Raw genomic sequence first — 20,157 nt, 5'->3', positions numbered from 1 at the left:
AGGAGGACAAGCGTTATCAGACACCAGGAGGAAGGTCCTGTGGTGAGGATAAAGAAGGTGTTTGGAGGAGGCCATGGGGAAGTAGTCCAGGGAGTTGTAGCTGTCATGCAGCTGTTACAGGAGGCACTATAGACAGCTGGGATCCACAGGGCCCTGAGCTGGAACCCAGAGTAGAGGGCGGGCCCGGGTTCCCCCCAAACCTCCCAACTCCTGATCAGACACAGGAGAAGCTGACCCAGAGTGTGGGTTCCACAAGAGGGGAAGATCACTGAGGTGAACAAATCTGCCAATAAGCGCAGGACCCACCAAGGTAGAGGAGGAACTTTGTCACAAATTACAATATTTTGTTGAGAAATAACTAAAAAATAGGGATTCCAAAAAAGTTAAAACTATAGCTATTCACTAATTTCACTTTGAGATCAAAAGACAAAGGAGTTATTTCTGAAAAATTCAAAAACTAACAATTTTTCCAAGTCTTGTAATTCCAAATGGCTTTGTTCATCTCCCTCAAACTTAAGAAAAAAACTTCTTCTTTAGCCTCAGACTGTGCATATGAAAAACCAGGCCAGAAACTTTGCTAAATTAATGGGGAGACTATCAAAATCACCTAGGAAACTGCCTAACATAGAATTAATTCTGTGGCTCCAAAATAAAGAACTGTTAAATGAGAACAGGCCAGCTTAATCCCACAAGCCCATTAGCTTTAGGATCTCTCTCAAACACACTAGAAAGAAGGGAAGTCTGGCTCTGAGTAGATACAGAGGAGCCTATCCTTTTGAAATGATATATTTGCTGACAAGTACTATAAGGAATATGTCATATTTACTTACATTTCAAAGTGATTGCATTCAATGCCAAAATAATAAATTAATGTTTATAATTCCCGAATAGAACTTTATATTTCAGAAGAGAAATACAAAAGATGGAGTGTTGGAGACAGAGAAAAAGATAGACAAGAAATTCTGAACCACTGAAGCCTTTCTGCTGAAATCCATTCTCTGTAGAAGTCCTTGAGAAACAGTGACCCATTGGCAGTTATTCAACTGAGCAAGGAGTATTTAAAAATATATAAAACTCCAGCTACGCATTTTTGAAATTTATTTTTTTGTTATCAAAGACAAAGTCCAGAAACATACAGTACTAAAGAATCTGTTCATGGCATTTTTTACAAAAGTTCCTAACAGACAGTGAATATTTTATTGTTTGGATGTATCCTTTATTATTAATGAGGTGAACTAATCAATAGAATTGTTTCTTTTAAATGTCTCTTGTAAAGAAAAAAGACCTAGTCTGATTTTTGAATCTGTTGGTTGGAGCAAGTTCGCTCATGACAAGACCAGTTAAAGATCAATTCTTGCCTATCAGTGGAACTGAGCATGGCTCTTCTGAAAAGGTCACAGATCTTTCAAATATAGGCACCATGTTGTAAATTCCATACATACAAAATACGTTCATGTCGCTCATATTACACAATATGGGAGTGTTGTAAGTCTGAGTATTATAGTCAATTAATGGCAAAGAAGAGAGCACAAAGCTCACGCATGACTAATGATAGGGACAAATCTTGAAAGAGACAAATAGTATAAAACAACAGTTTTCCTGGGAGGATGTGTGCACACGCATGTGTGAGAGTGCATATAACAAAAAAAAGTTCAACACGAAGTTCAAATAATGGCCTGTCCATTTGCTCCAAGCTTCTTATTCAGTCTGAATGCTAAAGGCTTTCATTTTAACTACATGTTAAAATATGAATTCAAATCCCATATAAGCCTTCTGTATGTTGGTTGGTTCAAACAAATTAGCATTAAGAGTGAGTGACAACCCTCCTTCTTTTGTTCTATTTGTCAGCCTCTGGGTATGTAGGGTACTTAACTGTTTCGATTTTCTCCTTTACTTTGTAAGATGGGTACAGGCCTGTTCTCCCTAATTTCCTATTGATGCCTTTAGAGTAACCATCCCAGTGGTTTCCAGCCACACCAATTATATCTTCAGGTTCCATGGGGATTTCATCAGCAGTTCGTGGATGGTGGGCATAAATGGCAATCTGGTTGTGTGCATTTTGTCCTCCAAAATAGTAGATATCATCCAAAGAGTGGAAATGTGCTGAAGCATCTGGATGCAAAGTCTGCATGATTTCATAAGCAACTCGACAAACCTTGGAAAAGAAAACAGAAAAGAAGCCATGAGTGCAGTATGTCTCGAACTCAACACAACATTCAACAGTCAACAACCTACACCCCGCAGCTACATTGTACACAAAAGAAGTTCAAGCACTGGAATTTCCAGCTTAAACTCCCAAGTTATTTACATAGTATATTTGAAAAATACTGTACACTTGCTAACAAATACGAAGCAACTCTGCTGTTAGAATTCTTAACATCACATTTGTGAAAAAAGAAAATGAAAACTTTGCATTTTTCAATAAAGAGGTGAAAGCTGAAAGAAATCACGGATTTATATATAATCACAGATTAGCTTTGCCTCCCCCCCGCCCCCTTTTAACAATAATTTGAAATAAAGCAACAGGTAAAATGTGTCATCTCTCTACATGGAAAATCTTGGAAATCAGCTTTCCCATCCCTCACAGGATTTAGAGTTTTTACTGAAACAAAACATTAATCAAGGGCTTTACTTATCCACTGTCAATGTCCTGGACCACTCTCAGTTAGGTTTCAAGTCAGGTCCTGGAATAGAGTCAGCACTGGTAGTGCTGATGAATGACACCTGTCCTGTCCAAAGAGGATGTCCATGCCTACACTCCTGGGACCATCTTCAGCTTTTGCTTTCACTGAATACCACTGTTTCATCTCAGCAACATACTAAGGAATAATGGAAACGCACTCATATTTCTAATCCTTTCTTGCAATCACTAATGACTCCACATTCCTTCACCTCCAGAGCATTCACCTCTGGCACCCCACAAAGCTCGATTTTCTCTCCTATCTTTTTTAACTTCTGCATGCAACCATCGGGCAGGATTGTAAGATATGATGTTCTACATGCTAGTAGCATGTAAATGACACCCAGTTCTGTCTCCTTTACCTCATATAAAAATATCACCATCTCCCAGCTATCCTAACACATCGCCAAGATCAGAACCTGAACAAAAAACAGTTCTTCTTCGAGTTCCAGTGCATGTGGCTCTCACTTATGGTGGGGCAGCACCCCTTGCACAGGAGTTTAGAAGTTGACTAAGTTATTAATTAGTTATTTAGTTAAAAAAAAGTTGTTTTAGTGCAGTCAGTGAGGCTAGTCAGTCACCTTGTCAATTTCAGGCTTCAAAAGTCCTGTCCTTCTTGCAGGGAAGTTATTTCCCTCATGGATGGACACAACCATTGTCTTTTTTGCTTAGAGGAATCTCACATCCCCTCAAAGTATAGTATCTCTAGAGCTTTTAAGAAGAGCACTCAGGGGTCCAGAGAACATAGACTGAGAATCTTTTTAATGGAAAACCTGTGAAACCTCAGTCAGACTCTGACTTACTACAGTTACAAGGAGTCCCTTACCTACTTTTGGTGACCCAGTCAATCAATCTTCCAGCAATGAGGGAGGTAACACCAGGACTCAATGGCTGGAGCTGTCAGACACTTCTGCCGCCCAGAGAGTCAAGGACTACTCCGGCAGTTCTTCAGCCAGGATGAGGTGAAGTTCTTCAGCCAGACCCAAAGGTGTGACAGATACGGCAATTTCCTGCAATATCCTATTTCAGTATCTCAGGAGTTGTACTGTATTGTATTAAAAATGCAAATGTGTGTGTAATATTGTGGGATTGTATGTAACCTCTCTAGGGAAGAGACACGGCTAATGTAATACCTGGGAAGTGTTATGAGCTTCCAAAGACTCTCAAACAGTTTGCTAGACAAAGTTAAGTGTGATTTCTAAGAAAAGATGATCATCTGTTATATGAGGACAAGATCAGAAGCTCAAACTGCCTAAAAGAATGACTCAGGTTCATGGGGGTGCTTATTCTGAGCTAAGAGCTGTTATGAACTTGTGATCACAGAAAAACATCTTGGTGGGGTTTGAAGGATTGATCATCTGCCAGAGCCCTTGTTGGAGAACTCCCAGTGTAGGCAGACTCTGCAGTCTGGAAATACCCCGGTCAGAAGGGAGAGAAATGCATGTCTCCACCCTAGAGAGGTGATGTTTGGGGAGCTGGAAGCCTAAGGGTGGTTGCCCTTGTTGGATTATATATCCTTACAAATACAGGTGCAGTTTCTCTGAACTGTGACAGTGGATACTGAAAGAACCACTTAAGACGGCATCTGGGAGGTCGGCATTAGGACTGAAGGTGGCACCACCAGATCCTCACCCTGTAACAGCTCCGACTTTGAAGAGATCTTGGACAGACTCTTCAGCATCGGCGTCCTCAGTACAGCAACAGCACCACATTCATTCCATGATGCAGTCAGGGGCTCTGGCATTGGAATGTACACAGTCTTATCCTGCCATACTGACTGAGAGGATGCCTGAAACCTCATTAACCCCTGGAGTGCCAAAGTGATTTTCTGCAGATAAGGAGGACCTGTCAGCTTTCTCTCCCTCTCAATTAGTGAAGGAATCATCTTCAATCATTACCTTTAGAAATGACATCAGAGTTACCCTGGAGTTATGGTCTCCGTTGCTGGATTATTTTTCTTTCCATGAAGTCAGTGATGTAGTTGGCAACATCCCAGGATTCCTGTCATAAGAATTTATCTGGATTCCAGGACCTATAGTCTGGTCAAAGTGCCTATTCCAAAAAAAACGGTAGTACCCTCAAGTGCAGATCCACACTTGCAGGACTCTTCATCCTCCTCTCAAGCACCCATTCAGGAACAATCATCAGATCGTCATCCACCTTCAGTTCTCTCTCAAGCTAGGGACTATTACCGAGAAAATTACCTCATTGACTCTGCGCTTAGAGCCCCTTCTTAAGATTCAGACATTACTCCCTGGGGTCTCTTATCCGTACAGATTTCAGCCATGGCCTTATTTGCCTCCCTGGCCTCAACATTCAAGACCAGCAAGTAATTATTTGGCTTCCCTTCAAGTACCTCTTCAGGTTAACCATCGAATTTCTGTTCTTCCTCTGGTGCCTCTGAGTACCTAATCTCCACCTCTACCTGAGGAAGAGGATGGAGAAACACAGGATAACCCTTCTCCACCTGCAGATTTCTCTATACCAAGTGAAATGCTGCACCTTCATTGGGAGATGAGTTTAAAATATATCAGGCATTCTTAACAAGAATGTCAGAGGCTCTAGAACTTTCCTTGAAGTTAGTTCCAAGGACATGCAACTTACTTAATATTTTACAACTGTCCACAGACTAGCCTAGCCCTTCCATTTAATGAAGGAATTACTGAACCCCGCTAAGTTGTTATGGGATACTCCACCATCTATTTCAGCAACTTCAGAAAGAGCTGAGTGAAAGTATCAGGTCCTCTCCTTTGGGATTTGAATATTTCTGTTCACATCCATCACCCTACTTCATCTTGCAGTGAATGAACAATCCAAACAAAGTTTACACATCTGCCCCTTGAGATAAAGATAAAAAAAATTAGATCTCTTTGGGTGGAAAGTACATCCTCTGGCTTGGCTTAAAGTTAGAATCACAAACTACTTAGCCATGGTGACCAAATATAATTATATTCAGTAGGACAAAGCAGAGTTTTTTCTTCTAACAAGGTACCTCCTGACTTAGAGGAGTTTAAATCAATTTGATCAGAGGATCATCTCACCACCAGAACCTCTCTTCAAGCTACCTTACACTCTGCAGACCTAGGGGCTAGAACAGAATCAGACTTAGGACTGAAAATGAACCTAAAGAAATCTCAACTAACGCCATACCAACCCCAGACTCTTAGATTCCAGGTGATGCCTTTTGCCAGATTGAGACTGAGGCCTCTTAATTCTTGGATCAGACCAGTTTATCATCCAATCACTTACAGCATGAACTGGCAAGTCACGATCCCTCAATCAAATCTCTTGTCCCTCTGTTGGTGGTTAGAGACAGATAATGTTTGTAGATGTATCTCCCACCAGACATTAGTCACCAGATGGATCCACAAGCTGATGGAGTGTGCATCTGGGTCAATTCCAGACGTATGATCTATTCAACTCTGCAGATCGATCAGCTCATATAAATGTGTTGAAGCTCAGAGTGATTTGCTTCACTTGAAAATCATTCCTATCACTGTTGAGAAACCAAACTGTGCAGCTTTCGATAACTCCACAGCCGGGGAGGAGCAAAATCAGACTCCTTTGTCAAGAAGCCATTCTGCTCTGGAAATGATGCATCAATTATTGCATAGATCTCATAGTGATACATATCCCAGGGGAATAAAATGCTCTGGCAGATCAACTAAGCTGATCCACTCACAAATGGTCTTTAAAGGAGTCAGTGCTGAAAGACATCTTCCAAACATGGGGATTTCCGAAAACAGATCTCAAAAAACCCCCTCTGTTTTGCTCTTGAGGGGGTCGGAGTAAGGGTGCACTAGCAGATGAATTTCTAATCTCCTAGTTGCATCACCTGGACAATGCATTTTCTGCTTTTCCTTTAATTCTCAGGTTTCTAAGTCAAGTGAAGCAGGACAGGACTCAGATGATCCTTGTGGCCCCAGCATGGCCTTGTCAGTTTTGGTATCTCTCCAATAATCAGTTCATAGCTCTCCCGTTTCTGCTGGACTTAATTACTCCAGACTCAGGACCCAGACTCCATCTGGACCCAAAGTCTCTTCACCTCACAGCCAGGAGACTCTCTGGTTAACATTAATCAATGTTCCAATGAAGTCCAAACTAGGAAAGTGTATTTGGAAATATTTTTCCTATGAATACAGTCAAAACAATCTGATCCTCTTCGGGCATCTACTCCATTAATCCTGGACTATCTTCTATTGCTAAAACAGTCAAGACTTTCATTGAACTTGAATAAAGTTCACCTGGCAGCCTTTTATCCTCCTATTCAAGGTTTTTTGGTGTTTTCTTATATAACTTATGAGATATCAAAAGATTTCTTATGGGCTTATTGCACATGTATCCACCAATAATACAAATACAATTTTCTTGGGACTTAAACTTAGAGCTCCCATCTGAGCCTCTGCCATCTTGCTCCCTCCATCATTTATCAAGCAAAATGGCATTTCTGGTGGCAATCATTTCTGTGCATAAAGTGAGTGAGATCTAGGTGCTCATGTCTAACCCACCAAATACAATATTTCATGCAGATAGGGTAATTATACAACCGCACCCTAGATTTAGCCCTAAAATTGTCTCGCTCTTTCATATTAATCAAATATACACATACCTATATTTATTTCCAGGCTTTGCTCATCCCCAGATGAGGCAAAGTTACATACTCTAGATGTCAGAAGAGTCCTGTGTGCTATCTTAGTAGAAAAAGATCATTCAGAAAATCTCCTAGACTCTTCATAGCATATAGGAATGCATCAAAAGGTAGACCAATCTCCTCTACAATATTATCCAAATGGATTATATATCAAGATTACTTACATCATCAATAAATTACAATTATCAAGTAGTGTGATTGCTCATTCTACCAGACAGGGGTTGCTCTAGCCATTTTGCCGCCCCAAGCACGGTGGCATGCCACAGGGGGCGCTCTGCTGGTTGCCGGTCCCGTGGCTCCGGTGGACCTTCCGCAGATGTGCCTGCGGAGGGTCCGCTGGTCCCGCGGCTCCAGTGGACCTCCTGCAGGCGTGCCTGCGGATGCTCCACCGGAGCCGCGGGACAAGCGGACCCTCCGTAGGGATGCCTGTGGGAGGTCCACCGGAGCTGCCTGCCACCCACCCGGCGACTGGCAGAGCACCCCCCCGAGGCATGCCGCCCCAAGCATGCGCTTGGCATGCTGGGGCCTGGAGCCGCCCCTGCTACCAAAGCCCAAGCTACTGTAGCAGCCTGCTTCAGCAGAGTTGAAGTCATTGAAATTTGTAGAATAGCAATGTGGTCCTCAGTTCCCAAATTTACCAACCATTACTCTCAAATATCAGCATCTAGAGGAGATGCTCAACCATTTTATATGAAAGTCTTTCCCCTTTATAAATGAATTAAATGTTTTTGATATTTCCAGCATGCTAGCAATTGTAAAATCAGTAGCCCTACAGTGTAAACTGGAAGAATCAATTTGCTGAAAAAGACTGATAATGTCTTCTTGCAAGATCATCATGCAAAACCTCATGCTTGACAGTGAAAGTTGACACATTTGCTGCAGTATAAAACTGCCATTTAAACAAATATTGATATAAATGGCCATACCATTTTGTCAATTATAACACCTTAGTAGCAGAAGCAAACCTTTCCACACCAAGGAAATGTTAAATACACAGCAGATGATGTGCACATATGTAATGGGAAGCTTTGAATTCCATCTCACAGCTTTTTATATTCTGTGCAACTCATCTATCCATCTCTAGCTGTTAAATTATATCTGTTCATTCATTTTGGAAAACAACCCATTTTATGGCTATTTTTTTAATAGAAATACTCTGTACCAGTACAATATTCACATATTACAGAATGCTCACTGAGTGGAGCATCTAGCAGGGAGCACATGGCACTGAGATTTGCATTGTTTACCTGTGGGCCTCTGTGTAGCATTTAAGATGTCTGTCATGACCTATAATGCTCAGAAGGGCCTGGGACCTGCCTAACTGAGGACTGCCTCTCCCTACCTACCTACATACTGCCACAGCTGTAGTCAGTGGAGACACTCAAGCTGGATCACCCTTTTTTATGAAAGAGAGAGCACTGATGACAGGATATTCTTGGTTAAGGCTCTGTGAGTTCCTCCTGCCTGGGTCTGAAATAGCCTGAATATGATGACTTTCAGAATAGGCTGAAAAAAAACATTTGTTTGCTCAGGTTTTGGGGGAGGTATGAGGGTATGTTATGGGCTATAATTTGGGGATGAGAGGCTTTCTGTATTTAGTTATTGTCTGCTGGCTCTGATAAATTGTTACCTCCATTTCATTATTTCTGTCAGAGTTAATTTATTTTTATATTAGCATTAATATTGATATGTGGTTATTGTATGTTTAATTATTGTTAGGGTGCAGAAGGTGATCTGTATTTTGAGGTTGTGCAGCATATTCACCTCCTAAAGTGATTTCAGCACTCATTAGTATTATGCCTATGTATCAATGTAATAACACAATCATGTTGGCCTATGCAGCCAATATCCACAACTGAATTCTCTCCCAATCAGCACTACCACTTAAGAGCATAAGTGACAGCAGCAGGCCTTTTGTCTGATTTTAATCACATCTTTTAGCTTTTTCACTATACCCTCCATCTGCCTGAACTGATGTCTTTTGGATCAGATGGAGCATCACACCAGTGAGAAAACACTGCTTTTACTATACTAGTTGTATTTTAAAATCCTTAAGAATTTATCATGAAATTATATGTATACATAAGAGAACAGAAAATACCACAATAACTATTGTATTATTCATATTCTCACTGGACTGAACTGCTTCATAAAGCTACTCAAGAAAACAAGCCTATAGAGCATGTAATTATTTGCACAACAAATCTGAGTGGATTACAATGGATACTGTAAATTCACTGTACTGCTTCTGGTCTCATGGAAATGTAATTGACCCTGAAGAGGAATTATATTTCTTCCTTTCCCCTCCTCTGAATCCTATAAAGTAATCAACTGAAGCCAAAGGCTGAGGTGTTTAAACCTCTCAATATCAGTGCACTGAAGTGCAGAAAAGGATAGATGTGTGTTATATGCTGACTGTGTGCAAAATAAGAGTATTATACAAGCCTAATTACCTTCTGCTTCTTTGAAATGCCCTGACTAAGCCAAGTACATTAAACAGCTATGATGGCTGACTTCAGTGTAGAAGGTGTAATCAACCAGTGCTAACAAACAGTTCAATATGCAGATAATATTATACAGAATCTTGTAATTCTTTTATGAAACTTTCACTACAAAACATGGAGAACATGGTACTGTAGATGCACTAGCTAGTATTAAGTAAAAAAAACAACAAGTCAGACTTCTAAAATAATTGACTGATGAAATGTATGTTTAGATGTTACATTGCAGTTTACCTGTGAGGAAAACGTACAGACCAGGAAGTCTGCCTGAGACAGAAAGTGAATATCCAGAATAACACCCCGCAGTGAGTTTTCAGTGTACCGATTATGTAGTCCAGCTGACCAAGATATGGAGTTATCACTGATAAATTCATAATTTGGGTATCTGGAAAAAATATAAACTACAATTAATATCAAAGCCTTAAAATTAAAATTTTACAAACTAGAAGCACCAACCTAACCATAAGAGCAAGGAGTTTTAAGTCACAATTCTCATTTACAGGGAATTTACCATTGCCTTTTTGACCATCTAGAATTTTAGTCCTCTGGCCTCCCCTTTGCCCCTTCACAAGGCCACCTTCTCCCCCCTCACCACCACCCACCACCACCAAAAAAGCCCTTCACCAAGCAAAGTTTTGACCCTGTAAAGGGAGAAGTGCCAGAGACTCCATGTGGTCGACTAGAGACTTTGTTATGTCTATTGATTGTATGTGTTAAGGCACTCAGATACTACACTAATGGGCATCAGGATGAAATCCTAAAACAGATAGATACTATGGCACTGTATCTTGATTTTAGGACACTTTTACCCATATTTACTACAATACTTCCTTGGAGGCTTTTAATTAGAGTATTTCATATGGAAATCAATTACTGGTGATAGTGTCTATCAAATAAACAAATGAGTAGAAACTGAAAAAAATCAGTTGCACTTTATAACAAAGTGATTTAAATTACAGCACTGTTCAACCACAGTTACAGTGTAATTATGAAGCACACCCCATAGAGTTAAAAAAATCCAATAATTGGCAGGTTAACTAAGTGCATTTATCAAAATGTATAATTTTATAGTAATTACAGGGTAACGTATTAAGTATGATACTGATAGAATAAATAACAAGTAATTCAGTCATATAGTTAACAGTCTAGTTATATGAATTAATGGTACCTGCAGTATCAAGAGTTCATAATTTAGAGCAGCCCCTAACACTGGGGCCAGAGCAGCTACTGGTCCAGAATCAAGGTGCTATAATTGGCTCTCTCAGTACCTTCTCCTGTGCTGAGCACAGCTCAGAGTAAGAGAGATTAGCTCCAAGTGCTTGGATAATGACTGAAGTTAGAATCTTCAAACACACTTTGTTTTGTACATCAGAGGACACTTAAATATCAAGCCCTATTTGGTGGGAATATGCCTAATTTAAACCCTCACAAGACAAGAACTACTGGAGTAATTTTCTTCAAAGGTGAAACAGGTCATACACAAGTAGGCTTTTCTCTCTGAAATTAATTAGCTGTAGCCATTGAGACAGGGAAAACCCTTTGTCTAACAGCTGGGACTGCACAAAACAAGAGAGTTTTATTTGCTCTTAAATACTTTGTTTGAAGCATCTAGCTTCGGGGGAGATTTAATTAGAATTTTGTGGCTTGAAGGAAACATTTGTTTCAACATAAAAATGAATATATTAATAGAAAACACTCGAGTTAATGACTCAGTTTTAAAGTAGACTTGGTTATACATAGAACATGGAAGCAGAGGTTAGATGAGAAAAGGAAGAAACTCTCAATTTTGAGAAGATGCCGCTGCTGTTACTGAAGAGAAATAGACAGGGCCAAGCATGACAGGATATAAGGGTCATATCTATGTCAGAGAGAGAGGAGCTGTAACTAGCAATATTTTTCTTCTTGTCTTCCCCATTGTGGCCAATAGCTTCTCTCAATGTTGCATTACTGCTCAAAATAAAGTAGATGATAATACTAGGGCTGTTGATAAATTGCAGTTAACTCACGTGATTAACTCAAAAAAATCAATCGTGATTAAAAAAATTAAATTGTGATTAATCTCACTGTTAAAAGACTGCCAACCGAAATTTAGAAAAACATCCAAAATATTTAATACATTTTCACATATATTTTATTCTGTGTTGTAATTGAAATCAAAGTGTATACTATTTTTAACAATAAATATTTGCAGAGTAAAAATGATAAAAGAAATAGTATTTTTCAATTCACCTCATACAAGTACTGTAGTGCAACCTCTTTACTGTGAAACTGCAACTTACAAATATAGATTTGTTTTTGAGTGCAGTTATATAGCAAAAAAAAAAAAAGTAACCACTTCGCAAGCCACAAGCACACTTAGTCCTACTTCTTGTTCAGCCAATCGCTAAGACAAACAAGTTTGTTTGCATTATAGAGATAACGTTGCCCTCTTCTTTTACAATGTCACTGAAAGTGTACAGTCATTTGCATGGCACTTTTGAGCCAGCATTGCAAGGTATTTATGTGCCAGATATGTCAACATTCGTATGCCCCTTCATGCTTTGGCCACTATTCCAGAGGACATGCTTCCCTGCTGATCACGCTCGCTTAAAAAAAGAATACGTTAATTAAATTTGTGACTGAACTCCTTGGGGAGAATTGTATGTCCCTGCTCTGTTTACCAGATTCTGCCATATATTTCATGTTATAAGCAGTCTATAGATGATGACTCAGCATGTTGTTAGTTTTAAGAACACTTTCACTACAGATTTGACAAAACGCAAAGAAGGTACAAGTGAGATTTCTAAGATAGCTACAACACTCGACCAAAGGCTTAAAGAATCTGAAGTGCCACCAAATCTGGAGGGATGAGGTGTGAAGAGTCATGCTTTCAGAAGTCTAAAAGAGCAACACTCCAATATGGAAACTACAGGACCTGAACCACCAAAAAGAAAATCAACTTTCTGCTGGTGACAGCTGACTCAGATAATGAAATGACCATGCATTGGTCCGCATTGCTTTGGATTGTTATTGAGCAGCGAACCTGTCATAGCATGGACGCATGTCCCCTGAAATGTGTTGAAGCATGAAGGACATATGACTCTTTAGTGCATCTGGCAGATAAATATCTTGCAATGCCGGCTAAACCAGTGCATGAGAACACGTGTTCTCACTTTATGGTGACATTGTAAACAAGAAGTGGGAAGCATTATCTCCTGCAAATGTAAACAAACTTGTTTGTCTGAGCAATAGGCTGAACAAGAAGTAGGACTGAGTGGACTTGCAGGCTCTAAAATTGTACATTGTTTTATTTTTGAATGCAAGTTTTTTTGTACATAATTCTACATTTGTAAGTCAACTTCCATGATAAAAAGATTACACTACAGTACTTTTAATAGGTGAATTGAAAAATACTATTTCTTTTGTTTTTTACAGTGCAAATACTTGTAATAAAAAATAAATATAAAGTGAGTACTGTACACTTTGTATTCTGTGTTGTAACTGAAATCAATATATTTGAAAATGTAGAAAACATTCAAAAATATGTAAATAAATGGCATTCTATTATTGTTTAACAGCGTGATTAATTGCAATTAATTTTTTTAATCACTTGACAACCCTAGATAATACTATTATTGTTTAAAATATATTTTATTTGTTTTCCTAATGCAAGTTTAGCTTGCCAGTATGCTTTTATACAGAAAAATAGCAAGAGCAATAATCTTTAATTTTATTTGTCAGGAAAAAAAGAATACAATTGCTCTATAATCTGAACTTTTTTGGTATATAGAGTACATTACCACACTTTTGTGGTACTTATAAAAAGCCAAATCTCACAAAATTACTTTTGAGAATCCAGATAACTGTAATGATCAATCCTTTCTTATACAGCATAACAAGGGCATCTTGAAAGGACTGTGGAAAGTTGAATATCCTGTAGTTGAACATCCATTCTGTGTGATACGTTACTATGATATTATGGCGATAACATGACGACACTGACACATCCAATTGCAAGTTCTTGTCACCAGCAGCACTAAGAACAGGTGACTTTCCTCACTCTATTCTAGAACTAAGTCCACATACCATGTAAAGTCAAAACCTCACCTCATTTCCTGGGAACTGGCTTTAGTTACAAACAAAAGTAACAATAACTTAAAAGTTCAGCTCAAGCCTTCTCCCCAGGGTTCTTACTTTAGTACTACTTAGGCCATATCCTAGATCAGTGGTTCTCAAAGCCTTTCTTCCGCTTGCTCAGGGAAAGCCCCCAGCAGGCTGGGCCGGTTTGTTTACCTGTCGTTTCCACAGGTTTGGCTGATCGCAGCTTCCACTGGCCACAGTTCGTCGCTCCAGGCCAATGGGGGCTGCAGGAAGGGCAACCAGCACATCCCTCGGCCAGTGCCACTTCCCGCAACCCCCATTGCGAACTGCGGCCAGTGGGAGCTGCGCTCAGCCGAACCTGCGGATGTGGCAGGTAAACAAACTGGCCCAGCCTGCTGGGGGTTTTTCCCTGAACAAGCGGCCGACTGGTTTTGAGAATCACTGTTCTAGATCCTATCTTTCTACAGAGCCAGCTCACTTTTGTCAGCATAGGGTAACCTGCCACCTATTTTAGAGATTTAGAACCCATTTACTCTTTCACAGCAGGATTAACACTTTTTAAGAAGGTGAGTTCAAGTGGTAGAGATTCCAAATAACTTTTTGATTTTCAAAAGAACACTTGTGAATTTCTGTAAATGTTCCCAGAAATCCTACCGTGTTCAACTCCACCACTGTAAGCTCTATATACCACAGAGAATTGTGACTTAAAACAGAAAGACAGCATTTCATACTTTAAATCTATTTAAATTTCTTGTTAACTTGAGCTTCACTGCACACAGTGGAATCTTCTAGCCCCTTGTATTTACATAAGTTTATTCAGAAGAGAACCTCTCATTTTTTTCTGTCTCCATCTGTTCAGGAACCCCAGGCTTCTAGATGTTTCTGAATCTGGTCAACCTCCATTTCATGAATTTGATTTTGAATCACCTTATAGTATTTTGTCACCTCTTCAATTCAATCTAGGTCATATTCTGGCTAGTTAAAAGAATCAGAATATAATACAGGATTCCTTAGGTCTCTATCTCTCTGAAGAAATTATCAACCACTCCTCTTCACTGTAATGCCAAAGGACCAGATTGTGAAAATCAAGCAAAATAATTAAAACTGGCATGTTAAAGCTTTCTTCATATTGAATTATCTGTAAGCATTATTTCTTCCCTGCTCATAGTTATCAGTTTCTGGTAGTTCATTTAAACTTCATTAAACATCTCCTCGCACGGCATTCAGAAACAGAGGGTTTTATTTATTTTGGGGGGAGGAGATACTTTTTAAAATATTTTCTTCCTTTGGAGACCATTTATCTTGGATGTGACAAACTACAGCACAGTTGAGGGACTAATTCAAGCTTCAGTGTGTTGGAACTGAGTGGCTTAATGGATTTAGAAGTTACTAATGCTGATGTTTTTGCAAGACAAACTACAGCCATTACATAGCAAAAAAAAAAGTTTGAAGTTTATGTAGCGGGAGTAAGGAAGCAACCGTGAAGTGCTGTGGAAATTCTCCAGATGTGCTGGGGAAATTAAGATTAAAAAAGAGAGAAACAGTTTGTGTAAAGCAACGCAAGTTGAAAATTAAAAAAAAAAAAAAAAGCATAAAGTGCTCAAGATTCTATTTATTTTTAAATATTTTCATCCTCTTTTTCTGCTTTACAATACTAAAAATATAAATTATATTGGCCGAAGAGATTATACTCAATTTACAAAGTCTTACCGATGAGCTGAGGCCAAACATGGAAAGAATCAGCCCCAACTAAAGAATTTCTGAGAAAATGATCAACAAATTACAAGAAGGGCAATAGTGAAAGCTGAACTGTAATCTCAACTATAAATTAAACCACAGATATTAAGCTGAAATAACTACATTAAGAATTGTACCCACAAAGGTCAGGAATTGTAGGACTCTGCCTAACTGACATGAACACTTCCATTGCATATCTATGTCCTGCAAATGTAATTCATCTTACTTCGATTTTGCCTCTTGTAGTAGCGAAGGGTCATCCGTAGCCAAATAAACTCGTTTTTTGTCTATGTGCATTCTGCGGCCAAGAAGCTGGAAGCGTTCTTCAACATGTACCATGTACTCTTCAATGGGATGAAATGCTGCCTCTGTTCCCACTTTGTCTGTCCTTCGGACATGAACACTGAAAAGAAAGGCAGACAGTTGGGATTCACCTTGTAAATGTTTTATATTTTTTATAATAGTTTGGCAATTGAAATTTAGATTTTATCTTAGAATAACATTTTTGCCCCATTATAGTGTTCAGATGAGCCTTAAAATGAAGCAATAAATAAAATGAAAAAGGATGAAAAATCAATAGTGTCTACAGACAAATATTCTCCAAATGTGAAATTACTAATTGCAAAGTCTGAAATATGCCAGGAACCACAGGACATACTAGATTTGTTATGTAGCACCATGGGAGGTAACTGCCATTCTGCCTTTGAAAACAGAATATAATTATTATTTTTGGAGGCCAAATGCTAATATGCTCCACATCTGTCAGAGTGGAATCTCAGAGATATAGTTCTGCAAAGTCTCTGCTACTGAGTAGGCTGAGGCTGACCTGCCTTTGTTCTTTTCTACATACACCTGGCAGGTTTTATTTAGTTGCCACAGTGTAAAATTTAAATTTCTTCAGGAAAACTATATATGAGCTGTCAGGACTAATAGTATTACATTTTCTCTAGTCTGCAAAGGAAGTATATTTTTAAGATATGCTTGTCTCCTCCTACCTTTTACTAAGACAAAACACTGCCAAGTAATTCCAATTTTCTGTATAGTGCTCCAAGCATTTCTCTTTTGGGTTTTAAATGGAACCTTATTTGTCCTCATCAGAACTGCATCAATTGTAACACCGTTTAGGATTTGTCAGATAGAACGTGGGTTCGCATACAACACGGTAAAGCTCTGACATGCTGTTCTGAGCAGCGTGTTAAGGATGTCGGGCCAGGACAGGGCTGCAGGGTTTGATAAGGGGCAGAGAGTCTCAGGGGAGGTCTGGGGCTCCCCCCCAGGGTCTGGGGGGCAGGAGCTGTGGGAGGGCACTTTTGGGGGCCCCGCAGTCCCAGAGTGGCCGGTGGGACTAGCAGGGGGCCGGAAGCAGCCTGCTCTGCTTCCCTTGCCCCGGCCCGAGCTGTATCACTTGGGGGAGAGGGCTTGGGGGAAAGGATCCTCCCCGCACTCACCAGCAGTGGCAGAAGCGGAGCAGCCTGGCCCCAGCCCGCTCCACTCCGCTAGCTCCCAGCCGCAGCGCTCCACTTCCCGCTGCAGGTGAGTACGGGGGGAAATCCTTTCCCAATCTCCCTGCACTCACCTGCGGCGGGAAGCGGAGCACCATGGCTGGGAGATGGCAGAGTGGAGTGGGCTGGGGCCATGTTGCTCCGCTTCCCGCCGCCAGTGAGTGCGGAGGGCGTCCTTTCCCAACCTCCCCACACTCACCGGTGGCGGGAAGTGGAGCAGCCCAGCACCAGCCAGCTCCACTCTGCCAGCTCCCAGCTGTGGTGCTCCACTTCCCACCGCAAGTGAGTGCAGGACCTTTCCCCAGCCACCCCCCAGCAACACGGCTGAGGCCAGGGCAAGGAAAGCGGAGCAGGCTGAGGCCGCATCGCTTCGCTTCCCACCACAGGTGAGTGCAGAGGGGCATCCTTTCCCCAAGCTTGCCGCACTCACTGACGGTGGGAAGCAGAGCACTGTGGCTGGGAGCTGGCAGAGTGGAGTGGACTGGGGTCAGGCTGCTCCACTTCCGCCGCTGCCGGTGAGTGCCCATTAGGAGGTGGGGAGGGGTGAATAGGGGTCGGAGCAGTCAGAGGACAGGGGGGTTCAGTAGGGAGTGGGGTCCTGGGGGTGATTAGGGATGGGGATCTCTGGAGGGGGCGGTCAGGGAACAAGGAATGGGGGCGGGCAAAGCAAGTTTGATATAACGCAGTCTCACCTATAACACGGTGAGATTTTTTGTCTACTGAGGACCACGTTATATCAGGGTAAAGATGTACTTCCATTAAAAAATCTATGGACATTATATTCCAAACAAGTGAGCTATATCATGACAAACAAATGGCTTCAGATACTGTTCAGGAATTCAAGGAGATTAAAACCAACAGGTGTGGCATGAAAAGGTACATTCACTGCCCTCATATGGACTAGTTAGTTTACTCCACAACAGATAATATTTCTTTTCTTGCTCAATATTTTAAAAAAGATCATGTATTTACAGATTTCCTGGAAGCTGGCTATGCAGTCTGCATGTCAAGTCTGATGGGAAAATCTAGAAGGAGCAATGCACGGGAAAGGAAAAATTTCAGCTATTAGCATAGGTGTAACAGAACATGCTTGTCCTTTAGGATTAGGTGCATCCTAGCACACCTGCTACAGGGCCATAACCCTTTGAGAGCAGACGTTCTGGTACTTCTAGTCTCCAGGAAGTCTGCTGAAACCAAAGCCTCCTCGGAGATGAAGCAGGTTATAAAAGTCAAGCTATGGTATCAATGGGAGAAAGACATGGAGTCTCTCTCCTGGACGACCTGAAGGAAAACAAGTGTGGTTTTTAGGTCTCTCTTGGCAAGGGCCTGGGGAAGGAGCTTGAGTGACCTAGGGTCAGAAGACAATGAGCAGGCCAGGGTTTGCCTTCAACTGGCGAGGACCCCTAGAGCCAAGAGGAGCAAAGAAGACTATTCAGACCCTAGTGAGAAGGCTGTAAAGGACATCTGTAGTCAAGGGGTAAAAGAAATGTTGTGAACCCTGATAAAATGGAGGGGAAAAGTATTTGCAGGCCCTAGCAGAAGGGCTGTGGACACTTAAGTAGAAGACATAGATGGGAAGATTATAGGAATATAGATTTGATTGTAAATTATTGGCATATAATTTGTATATTAATAAACCAGACCAGAGAATTGGAGATATCTTTAAATTCCATTTGTATGAGGTGTGATCACTAGATTCATTGAAGGTAGGAGATAACTGATGCTCAGCTGTGCACCTAACACCATAGAAGTAAACAACCATAATACAGTGTAAAATGATTGATGTGAGATTTCTAAATATGTGGAGTCTGGTTTTGTATCTATCATATTTTGGAAATTTATTTATAGTTAACATTTATGATGTGCAACAACACATGTACAATTTCTAGGCTAACACCAAAATAAGTTTCCTACCCAATAACTGGATGTTTGAAACCAAGTTTCCTTGTTGCTTCTTCGATTTCCTTTTCTAGCCATGGTTGTGGGCGAATCAGATATTTGACAAACTGCGAGACCCACCACACTGCAGGATCCCCATGGACACGAATTAGTCTATCAGCCAGGTCTTCTGGGACAGCCAATGGCAAATAAGGTGGTCGTGGGTGTAGGCTGTCAACGATGGGAAGTTCCACCACCTGAACATTCTTATCATTTGCCTCACCTGTACCAGAATACAAATAGGATGAACCAAGTGTTTCAGTTCAATAACAATCTAAATATGAGCTATACACAGGGCTGGCTCCAGGGTTTTTGCCACCGCAAGCAGCAAAAAGGGGGCGGGGGGGAAGCAGCCGCGATCACAATCTGCAGCTCTACCACTGCCGCTTCAGTCCGAGAGGGACCGAGGGACCCGCTGCTGAATTGCCGCCAAAGAGCCAGATATGCCACCCCACTCCCTGGGCCGCCCCAAGGACCTGTTTGCTGGGCTGGTGTCTGGAGCTGGCCCTGGATATATGAGAATGCATCACATTCCAGATGGATCACCAGAACAGCATTTTCAACTTGTTAACAATGAGGTTTTTGTTGAAACTTTATTTATAGTAATGGATTAATATTATGCCATTTTTGTGCTTCTAACAACCTATGCCACTAGAATGCCTCTTCACTGTTATTAGGTGGATTATATATACAATATAGACCAGAGGTTCTCAAACTGTGGTGGTCTGCGAGCTCCATTCAGGTGGTCCACGGATAGTTCCCTCTAAGGTGCGCACCTGGGTGACCACACACAAGAGAACAAAGGGTCACCCACCTAATTAGTGGAGCCGTGCAGGCGCAGCTCCATTAATTAGGTGCCTGGACCCTGGAGAAGATGCACCTGTAAGGTGAGGTGGTGGCCTTGGGGGCGGGGGGGGGGGGAATATGGTGGAGTAAGTGGGAGGGGCAGTGGGGTGAGAAGAGGGGATGGGGGGAATTTGGGATGCGCAGGGCTGTGGCAGTCAGAGAAAGAGCTAACTTTCCCCAGCTCCAGGGCTGCGGCTGCCAGGGAGAGATGACCCTCCTTCC

The 20,157-nt window shown here is 41.2% G+C and overlaps 1 protein-coding gene across 6 annotated transcripts in view; it reads right to left on the bottom strand.

The window, feature by feature from the left end:
• Window positions 1-1,083: 1,083 nt before the first annotated feature.
• FUT8 (fucosyltransferase 8) overlaps window positions 1,084-20,157 on the bottom strand; it is a 235,515-nt gene continuing 216,441 nt past the window's right edge. For 5 of the 6 annotated variants that reach the window (XM_075065316.1, XM_032776067.2, XM_075065317.1 and 2 more), the window contains 4 exons: window positions 19,066-19,312; window positions 15,876-16,052; window positions 10,067-10,217; window positions 1,084-2,155 (listed from right to left, as the gene is read on the bottom strand). In XM_075065316.1, coding sequence (XP_074921417.1) covers window positions 1,838-2,155; window positions 10,067-10,217; window positions 15,876-16,052; window positions 19,066-19,312 — 893 coding nt within the window. In that variant the 3' untranslated portion in view covers window positions 1,084-1,837. Of the gene's footprint in view, window positions 2,156-4,648; window positions 5,106-10,066; window positions 10,218-15,875; window positions 16,053-19,065; window positions 19,313-20,157 lie in introns of those variants that run through there. The other variant, XM_075065318.1, reaches the window with a different exon arrangement.

The sequence above is a fragment of the Chelonoidis abingdonii genome, chromosome 4, assembly GCF_003597395.2.
Source record: "Chelonoidis abingdonii isolate Lonesome George chromosome 4, CheloAbing_2.0, whole genome shotgun sequence".
NCBI lineage: Eukaryota > Metazoa > Chordata > Testudines > Testudinidae > Chelonoidis > Chelonoidis abingdonii.
This window is presented reverse-complemented; position numbering and strand designations above follow the sequence as displayed.